The sequence below is a fragment of the Salvia miltiorrhiza genome, chromosome 1 (assembly GCF_028751815.1).
Source record: "Salvia miltiorrhiza cultivar Shanhuang (shh) chromosome 1, IMPLAD_Smil_shh, whole genome shotgun sequence".
NCBI classification, from domain to species: Eukaryota; Viridiplantae; Streptophyta; class Magnoliopsida; order Lamiales; family Lamiaceae; genus Salvia; species Salvia miltiorrhiza.
Window position 1 is genome coordinate 70,568,041 of NC_080387.1, and position 11,014 is coordinate 70,579,054.

An 11,014-nucleotide genomic window follows, 5' to 3' on the forward strand; every position below is an offset into this window, starting at 1 on the left:
CCTCAATGATAAGTGGCAAAAGAATTTCCACAAAATACCAAATTCTCCCCCGTCCCAACTTTTAGTATCCATATTTTCTTTGTTGGTCGTTCTATATTTTGGTTTCCATTTCTATTTTTAATAAAAATAGGTGAGACTATTGCTCGACTTTAATTATTTTAACACTCACATAAAATATGGAACTCTTATTCCACTCACAAGTCACAACACATCCAACCACTTTATTAAAATCCGTCTCACTATCAAATAGATACTAAAAGCTGGGACGGAGGGTGTAAAAAAATCTGTAATCAGAAATAAGTAAAACGAATGCGAGAGACCAAAGAAGTGGTTAGGGCTAATAATCCTTTGATAAACACAAGCCACTAGGAATTAGAGCTGCTAAACTAGATAGAACTTAAGCTTATATTGGGAGACCTATGGTGCAAAAGTGACATAATTAGCTTGTGCTACTTATGCCAACGCCATTAACATTAAACAAATTACGTAAAACGGCAGCCTCTAATTACACTAGTGTTTTTGTGAAGCTACCTGAAAAACTCTTCCCCTCTAAACTCAATAATAAATGGAGAGTGTCCGATGATGTTGAAGGGAAGGACAGCGAATGCCATACGCCCATAGCCATAGATCCAACTCCACACTCAGCACCTGCACGAAAACTTCGTCTCAAATATCTTTTTCAAATAAACATAAACATGAAAATGAACGCGCAAGATAAAAACACCAGGATTCTGTAAAACAGAGTTCAGAAATCAAGTATGCAGTATTACTTCTTCTCAAGTTAACCAAGATATTTGAAACTGGACATAAAGTGCACACACCTCCATATTAACTAAAGCCAATGGTATACGAAGGCTTCGAGAAAAGGAAATGAAAGATGCAAAAGTACATGCTACAATAGTAATCTATCAATTTCAACAATGTGTATTGGCACTAATTGACAATCGCAATTTATTGTATTGCTGTTGACGACTGACGAGACAATATATATCAAACTCATATAAGACAAAGTCTGAATTTCTTAGCAGTTAGCACCTCATAAAATTGTGTGGATACTCAAAGTTTCACTGTGTTTTTTATAATAGCTTGGTTAGGTAAATATGCTAGGGGGCACACAATATCCAGTAGATATTATTTGATGAAGTAGATTTTAGAATCAGGATCTCTCACAAATTAAAGTAAAATCCACATAATAGCTATAAATCATTTCTAGAATATGCAATGATCGTTTCCAAGACTCGGAGTGTTCACTACCCCCTCTGCAAGTTTTCTAGCTTGAACAGAAACATGGAAATTGCAGATTTACCAGGAAGCACAAATTGAGTTCTGAGAGCTCAAATATTTTTTTTAGAATCATTGAGAACTCAAATATATCATTACAGAAATCAGAATTAAATAAAAAAAATCCAATTTTTACTTCAGGGTGAAGAGACACACTCATTCGAAAATGTGGAACAAACTTTTCTTAGTGTTAGCTACCTCTTTCTCAAATTATTTAGAACAGATACCATTTGGAATTATTGTTGAAGATTTACCATGAAGCACAGATTGAGTAATGGTTACTCAAATTAAATCATTATAAAAACAGAAGACGTGTACCGTAGATATACTTAATTAGAGTTGTCTTTGCCAAGGAAGAACATGAGAATAGAAAGGAATCGCCTACAAGAACCAACCTGCTTCCCAGTTTTTCTCTGGATCGACTCCTTTATTTCCTCTACCGCATGGATTGTGCATGCTCTAAGTTCTACCTCCTCCTCAGTTCCTGAAGTTATCTCTCTATTGGACTCAATTATACCAGACAAGGAAGGACTATATCTCAGCACTCCAAGCTGTTGAAGAACTGCAGGCACAATATAGTCAGCAAACATCGTCACTGATTCTATGTCTTTGAGTTCACCATATCCTTGACCCTTAAATGCGCCCCACAAATCTGCAGCAAATATCTGAGCCCTCTTATACAAGAAAATCTGGTGACCTTTGTACACCGAGTGATCCCTGAAACCTGTAACGTTGTACACAAATTTATCGTAGCATTAATAGTTACAAATCCTAAGTAAACAGGCTATAGAAAAATATTTATGAAATACATTATCTTGAATGGGTTTCAATAATGCATTAAGTACCAGGAAAGTGGCTCGTGATTAGCGCCACAAGCTTTCCAGCTGATTTCTCACAGGATTTCACTAGGTTTGCTGCTTTCCCATCAAAAGACTTCTCTAACTCAAATCCCACCTAACGAAACATGTGAAACATTATTGTTTAACCAGAAACTACTTAGAAGTAATCAACACAAAGACAACCTTTGGCCAAGTAAAAATATTTGGAACCACATTAATCAAAATCACACCTCATGCAATAAGCGCACTCGTTCATCCTCCAAAGGTAGTGGCCTAGGCCAATTTAGCATTTTGCGTAGTTCAGGACCTGCCAGCCATAATCTTCACGTGTAAAGTTTAGCAGTGACCCATCACATGTAATACAACTGTAGATATGCATAACAGAAGCAGCAAACAATATAGACAGGTAATTCCCAGAACCATCTCAGTCTAATCGAATTCAAACAGGACAAACTAAACAAAAACTAAGTCTTTACTATAAACTTTGAATCACTTAGCAAATGTTGTCTCTGAGAAAGAAGAACCTCTGTGAAATATATTTGGAAGATAATCAGGGGAATATAAAACTAAGAGAAGGCGATGCAGACGATGAATTCTATACCAGTGTACTTCTGTAATCGGTCTGCATCAAAAGCAGACCTATCATTCTGAAGAGCTCCCTTCAATCCCGCAGCCAAATGATCATAATTCAATTCATTATCTGCCATATTAGATGAGACATTGTATTCATATTCTATAGATAGGTAAAAGAATATTTAAAATACTTAATTCAATTCATTATCCTTTCAAGCGCAACATGACTACCAAGAAAAATTAAAAGAAATAGTAACAAACTTCTTTGACAAAAAACTTCTTTGCAGCTTCAGATGAGCAAACCTTTTCGTCATTATTTTCTCATCAGGTTTGATCATGAACAGAGGAATGATATAATTCAAATTGCAACATTAAAAGACGAAATACCAAAAGAATGAAAGCAAGTACCGGGCCAAAAGCAGAAATTGAGTGCATCCAACACAAACAGATACTGCACAGTAAGAGGTCCATTGTCGAAAAAATGGATTCCTTCGAAATCCCACTCCACCTTTGATACCGAATCTTTGATTCTTTCGGCGAGGTTTTCAATTCCTACAAACACGTGTCACCATTTAGTTCCACGCACACAACCACCCCCAAAAAATAGGAAGAAGGAAAAAAAAAAACAGAGAGCATCGCTTCAACTTCAAACAATACAATCCAGCAACATCAACACGCGATCAATTAGATAAAAAATTCATAAAAATATAAAGAAGGAAACAAGTGGCGGCGGCAATGTGATATGACCTGAGGTGTCGAGGGTGACGTGGGATGAGCGGGAGGCGACCCAAGCAGAGGTAGCCCTAACTTCTTCCATCTGCGAAAGTTTGAAGAATTGGGCAATTTGTGTATATAATGTGTGTATATAATTGAGGAATGATGCAATTAAACCCTAGGAGTAGGAATGGGTAGTAGTGATATATACGTGGGTGTCTGGATTCGAAGTTCCCGCTTTCGTGGGTGTTTGTTTTTCTTTTCTTTTTTCCTTTTCTTTTGTGTTGTCTTTTTCAAGAGTTTGACCACACGCACATTCACGCCTCCCACGTGATGCATTGGGCCATTAATTGTCTTTTTTTATTTTCTCCTAATTCCCACAACTTTTATTCCCCTCCCCTTTTCTTTAGACTTAAACGACTTTTATTTCTTACTTTAAGCGTATAGATTTATTGATACGAAAAAGTGTTCTAATATTTTTTTTTAGTGCAAAAAGTGTTCCAATAATTATACTATCTTGTTTGCTTTTTATCTCTCTAAACGGAGAAATAACAAAAATTTATGTTTTAAAATATTTATTTTTTTATCCCACATTTTATTATCCCTCCATTTTTGTGTGATAATATTATCCATTATTAAAGTAAAAATAAGGAAGAAAAAATGGTGTTTGTGTAAAATGTAGGATAAAAAAGTAAATATTTAAAGGCATAAATTTTTGTTATCCCTCCATTTAGAGGGATAAAAAGCAAACGCACCTTTAAACGGCTTGATATCGTTAAAATTACGTTTAGATAGCATTATAAAAATGTTCCGGATAATATTTTTCAATAATATTAATAATTAATAATAATAATAAAAACACGATGTATCATGCTCGAGAAAGACGCTTCCTGCAAATTGCAATCTTTCAATGTCAATATGGTCTGTAGCTTCAGATTATATGTGACGTGTAGATTTTATATCCGAACATTTTGGTGAAAGATATTTTTTTTTATGATACTGAATTACTGATTTTAGGTGGAGAAACATTATGAATGAATTTAGGTGATAATTAAATTAATTTAGGCATAGAATGCACATAGAATTTCAACAGATAATATTTTTTTTTTTTTGAAGAAAATTTCAACAGATAATATTAATAAGGAAAGCAAGTATCTTAACATCCCGAATTTATTATACGAACATAAAAATAAAAATAAAGGAAAGCAAAAATATTTTATTTTACTCAAATGTAATTATTGAGTAAACTAAAACAAAGATAAAAAAAAATTACAAAAGAATAAAGCAAAAATAGATATAATGTGGATAATACGATAAAATAATTATTATTTATTTAAAAAACAAATTACATGAATAAATCATTTTATTTAATTAATTAATGACTAATTATAACGTGGCTGCGTATATTTATTAACCCAAAAAAAATGCTTCTTGCCTGCTGCCGCCGACTAGATATTGTTGGTTTTCAAACGTTGAAGACTTGGAAGTTCTTTCCATGTATTCTTCTTCAGCAACAATTTTGTGGGCTTATTTCAATTTGGACGAAATAGGATTTTGGAGTTATTGAAAAGCAAAATTTGGGCTTCAAACCATAGAGCTAAAGCACAATATTTGAACTTTATTAGCTAGAAATAAGACCATAATAATAATTAATATGACTCATATATATATAGGGAGAGGTTCAAGTAAAAACCACTAATAAAATAAAAATAAACATTATTTTCAGTCATTTGATCATCAAGATTTACGGTCAATGCATCATCTTATTGAATGAATGCAATACTTGAGTTCGAATTAATTTTTACAACAGATGCAGTAGTTTTCATAGTTCTCATGTTTTCACGAATTTATATATATATAAATATAGGTGTATATATACATTATATTCAGTTATGACGTGATTTATAGGTGCCTTATTTAAATTATAAAAAATACTTGGAGTAAAATGTAGTAGTTGATTTTCTCATCCAAAAAAATGTAGTTGATTTTAAAAAGTTTCGGGTACCTATAAATATATATACAATTTTATCTGAAATAAAAAATAAATTCGAGATATGTTATGATTATTATTATTATTTAAGCACAAAAAAAGTTTGGGCCGGGCTAGCCCAATTTTCCAGGCCAAATTGGTCTATCGTGCTGTGCCAAAGTATTTATACAAATAAATTTGGGCTTTTTAGGCTGGACTAGCAGTGATGAGCTTTTCGGCGGCTTGGTTTGTGTACGGTTGGCCCATTCCGATGGATTTTGTAAATTTCAATATATTGGTCATAACTTTTTATAGGGTTACAGTTCTTTAATGGTTATAGATATTGAAAAGCTAACTCAATTCAATTATCTTCTCATTCATATATCACTCATTCTCAAATTCCATATTGTAAGTGTTGTGAACATTGTATGATTGTGTTAGCCTATTGGTAGGTGGTTAATGTTTCGAGGTCTCTTAGTTCGAGTTCATCATTGTGCGGTCTTTAAATTTCTTTATTTACTTGTGTAAAAAAAAAAAGAGTTACGAACATTTAAAGTTATATGTAGAAGTTGTGACAAAAAAAAAGTTATATATAGAAAAGGAGTCATAATATATATATTTTTTTAAAAATCTTTTATTTTATATATATATATATATATATATATATATATATATTCATGACTATAGCAATTTAATTATAATGAAAATAAATTATTTGTTGTGTGTAGATAAATAAATTTTTATTAACTTGTTCCTACTTGCAAGTCAGAATTTGTTTCTTTTTTTCTTTTTCGGTTCACTTCATCTCCTTTAAATTCCTCCCTCGACAACTATTCTTTCTACGGTAATATTACAAATTTTTAATCAAATTTTAATTTATTATTATACAATGTTATCATTTTTTATAGACGAAATAAATAAAGTGAAAATTGGAGTTGAAGAATAAAAATCTTTATCTTTATTTTTTTTATATCGTAAATGTTTATTCATGATAAATAAGATGCGTCGTAGTATTTTTCTAAAATTGGCAACTCGAAAATTGAAGATTTAGAATTATATATGATCAAAATTTTAATTAGGATCACTACAGCAAAATTTTCCAATACACATAACTTTAGCATGATCAAGAGTGGTAACATAAAATTTATGTAACAAAACTTAATTAGATTATAGCACATTCATCTATATACTTTTTATAAGACTTCATCATTTAAAAACTTATATAAAATGGTATTTCTATTATCTCAACAAAAAATTAACATTTAATTAGTAAAAGTGGATGAGATTAATATAATTTGAAAATGTGTCAAGATTCGTGGGACGGCCCAAAAAGAAATACGTGTCAAGATTCGTGGGACGGAGGGAGTATATGCTTACTAGCACTGTTGGTTGTAAATAAAATTCAAATGAGCTAAAGCTGCAACAATGAGTCGTGATCATTGGTCATTGCGATTTTGCTTTGCATCAGCAGATTATGGTGAAAAGCGTTAATAGTAGCAGAATTGAGGGCATGTTTGTTGCCTTGAATTCTGGTTGCTAAATTAAGTTATTTATTTATTTTATTTTTGAGAGCAACCTTTTAAATTTCTACTATTAAGTTTGAGGCTACAGCTTTCGGCCCAAAATCGATTTTAAATTCATCCATTAGCTTTGCTATATATAGGGATGGCAGTGGATCTGGACCCGGTCCAAATCCGTGGATCCAAATCCGATTTTACGGATCTGTATCTCAATTTTTTGGATCCGCGGATCTGGATCTCATTTTCTAAAACGGATCTGGATCTGGATCTTGACATTTGAGATCCGGATCCGACCCGTGGATCCGATTTAATTTAAAATATATTATTTATTTTTTATATTTATTTTATTAATGATATTAGATATATTAAAAATTAAAAATAATAAAAAAAGGATAACTTTGAAAACCTAATTTCTAAGTCATTTCTCTCTCCCCTCTCGGTTCTTCAGCTTCTCACTCCTGCGCCGCCTGACTCCATCGCTCGTTCGCTCCCATCTCCTTCTCGGCTCAGTCACGCCGCCTCACCTCCATCGCCGGTCGCCTTCTCCACTTCGCTCGCCAGCCCGCCGCCGGAGAAATAGGGAACAACAGCAGCAGTGCAGCACACTCCAGTTCGTGCGACTCCAGCCGCTTCACTCCCATCGCCGGTCTCCTTCTCCAATTCATCCGCCCGCCGCCGGCGAAGGCAGGAACAGCAGCAGCACGCTCCAGTTCGGCTCGCAGCACGCTCCAGTACGCTCGCTCCAGCAGCAGCACGCTCCAGTTCGGCTCGCCGCCAGACTCCACCGCCGCGGCGCCGCCGTCGTTCAGCCATTAGCTTGTCAACTACAGGATGCTCTGAATCAAAGGTTAGATTTTGATTTTGAGCATGTTTATGACTGAAATTTTGAATATGATTTGAATTGATTTATATTCGAAATTTATGAATGTTTGCCTTTGGTTATTAGGTTCTGATTTGGATTGTGAATTTCTGAATTAGGTTCTGCATTTGTTATGAAGTTATGAAATTAGATTTGTGATTGAATTAGGTTCTGCATTTGTTATGAAGTTATGAAGTTAGATTTGTGATTTTACAATGGTTCTGCATTTGTTAGAATTGGAGCAGGAAATTAATCTTTTGAAGATGATGTTATAAAGTTAGATTATGAAGTTATAAGGTTCTGCATTTGTTAGATTATGAACTTATTAGGAAATTGGAGCAGGAAATTAATCTTTTGGAGCAGCAAGAAATGATGTTATATTTGTTTTGTTTGTGTAGGAGAGTGAAAATAAGTTGAATGAAGAAGAGTTTGTTGAACAACTTGTGAATGTGATTGTACTTGAAGATGATTCCACCAAGGCTAAAGTAGTTGGGACCGCGGAACTTGATTTTCATGATGTATATTAAATGTTGTTGATTTTGTACAATATTTTTCATGATGAATATTAAATATTGTAGATTTTGTGAATTTATTTTTGAATTTAATTTGAAAACAGTAGATCCATGGATCTGGATCCGCGGATCTGACGGATCTGGATCTGGATCCAAAATTTTCAGATCCGGATCTGGATCTGGTATATGCAAACGGATCTGGATCTGGTAGGTATTGGCCAGACCCGGTCCAGATCCGGCCCGTTGCCATCCCTAGCTATATATCAGCAATACATATTATATCTGCACCAATCACTGCTTAAAAAGTCGAAAAGTATCATCCATTCAAGAAAGGTTTAGATACGAAATCATTCCAACATCTATCTGTTTTATCGATTCTATCTCAAACTTTTGAATTTTATTAAATCCATCACAACCTTTTAAATTTATTTAAATTTTATTATTAGAAATCATATTCGGCGATCAAATATTCAAAAGATTCATGCGAAAATATCAATGCATTGGTTAATTTGACCATTGACGAGTCCATTTTTGTATTATTATTATTATTATTATTATTATTATTATTATTATTATTATTATTATTATTATTATTATTATTATTATTATTATTATTATTATTATTATTATTATTATTATTATTATTATCATCTCCATTTCCAATATTAATTCCAAATTTCCAACTTTTAATGTACATTAGTTTATAAATCACCTTATTTAGGCAAAAAGTTACCTCTAACTTTTTTTTTACTATACATGCCAAAAGGACTATGAATTGAAAATGATGAACACTAGGACAAGAACTTTATATTAAAAAAGGAGCATTAATTTCAATAAATTATAACGCACGAAGAGAATTATAACGAAATAAGAGGAGTGCGAAGTTAAGGAAAAAGTGAATACAAAGCTAACACATCACTTTAAAAAGTAACCTAATTAGATTGTGGTTAATTCATCAATTCTAATTTAACCTCTAATCACTTTCTTAAAAAATGTCCCGACCATTAAGAAAAAATTCTATTTAGTAGCCCTGTCATTTTAGCTAATTTGTTTCAAATATTAATACAAAAACAAAATCGGTCAACTTGAATATTGAGGTTGACTGCTGAATAATTTCATCAATATATTATAATTATCTGTACAATGCATCTAAGATTCCAGTGATCAAAATCATTTTAAGTTGCCGGGATTTTGATTCGATGTTAAATTTGAAACAAAACATAAAATGTCAATTGCACTAAAATGAAAATCACAAATGCTCATGTGGAACTGGTTGTCAAAATGACACCACTTCATTCGGGAAATGACACTTGAACATTTTCGAATGACACTATTTCAACATACAAATCACACTTGAAGATCTTGAAGATCTTCAAGTGTCATTTATATATTGAAATAGTGTCATTCAGAAACCAGTTGCATAGTGCAACTGGGGAGAGTGCCTCAATGGAAATTTTAAAGTTGCCACTTTTTTGGAAAAACAATAAAAGTCACGTTAGCATATATGACGAATTAACCCTTATGATATATATATTTTTTTTTGTAAAATTATCTAATTAAATAAGCTAAACATCATTAAAAGAATATTAATTCGAGATATTTCGCATTTTATATAAGGGGATGGTGGGGGTACAAATTTCATTCTTGTCTATCTTAGCTTACTTTGAAGTGGGGAATCCATTAATTCCCAATATAGCCAAACGAATCGTTGAATTGTGTCTCACTTCGTATTTGATAATATAAAAATAATTACATGAGGTACTATTGAATTAGCAGTAGTGGGAAAACCAATTTAATATGAAATGTAACCTAAAATTGAATTACAAAAAAAGCCATGAAAGACAATATATCATCCACAAAAAGGAGAAAATGACTCGCACAATCTTCCTCAGTGGTGAATCGTGATTGAGTGGGTAATGTTTTAATCGGTGAATTGTGGTTAGATTATGAGTTTTACCTAGTATTGATCGTGGAAATTGAGAGAATAGAGTCGAATTGCTGAGAGAAAGTAAGTTTGTTGTTGTATTAGTAGAGAATACGTGAAATACACAATATGGGTGCATGAGATATTTATAGAGTACATTCGAAGGGTAAAATAATAATTTCGTCCTTGGGGTCACGTTCTCCGCGTGGTCGGGGGTACTATGGTAATTTCGCCTGTAAATGGGCGATTCCTCTGTAAACGGGCGATTCCTCTGCTTTGGCGCTTCCCGGGTAAAACGGTCATTCCTACCATTGACTATCTTGTGTGGTAGAGCGTTCCTCTGACTTCGGTGATTCCTCTGACTGATCTCGTTCCTCTAACCCGAGCGATGCCTCTGTCCAAGTCCATTCCTCTGCTCTGCATATATTATTCCTCATCACTCAGATAGTTAGATTAAAAAAAAAAATCCAAAACAAACAAATAAAAAAAGACAAACATCTATACTATATTAAAAAATGGAGTTTTCAATTTCAAATTGATTTCAAATCAATTTCAAAATTGAGTGACAATTTTGTAGTTAGAATAAAATTGAAAGTTTATTTATAAGTTATACATCTTCTTTTTTCTTTTTCTTTAACTTCTTATTTTTATATTTTATTTCTTTTTTAAAATTGTGAAATTCGACTAATTATAAAATACTATTTGATATTCATATCAAATTAAAGATCATGACAAGAGCTTTAATTTGATATATGTTATGTAAATATTGGATTAAAAATATAAAAATTATATTTATTTAAAGATTAAAACTTAAGAAAATTCT

At 32.5% G+C, this 11,014-nt stretch overlaps 1 protein-coding gene across 2 annotated transcripts in view; it reads right to left on the reverse strand.

Moving 5' to 3' along the window:
* Window positions 1-3,669, reverse strand: part of LOC131005663 (uncharacterized) — a 4,149-nt gene extending 480 nt beyond the window's left edge. The window contains exons 1-7 of one of the 2 annotated variants that reach the window (XM_057932687.1): window positions 3,441-3,669; window positions 3,102-3,245; window positions 2,722-2,820; window positions 2,351-2,427; window positions 2,127-2,235; window positions 1,677-2,005; window positions 532-648 (exon numbers count right to left, since the gene is read on the reverse strand). In XM_057932687.1, coding sequence (XP_057788670.1) covers window positions 556-648; window positions 1,677-2,005; window positions 2,127-2,235; window positions 2,351-2,427; window positions 2,722-2,820; window positions 3,102-3,245; window positions 3,441-3,510 — 921 coding nt within the window. In that variant the 5' untranslated portion in view covers window positions 3,511-3,669 and the 3' untranslated portion in view covers window positions 532-555. Of the gene's footprint in view, window positions 1-275; window positions 649-1,676; window positions 2,006-2,126; window positions 2,236-2,350; window positions 2,428-2,721; window positions 2,821-3,101; window positions 3,246-3,440 lie in introns of those variants that run through there. The other variant, XM_057932686.1, reaches the window with a different exon arrangement.
* Between the last annotated feature and the right edge of the window lie 7,345 nt (window positions 3,670-11,014).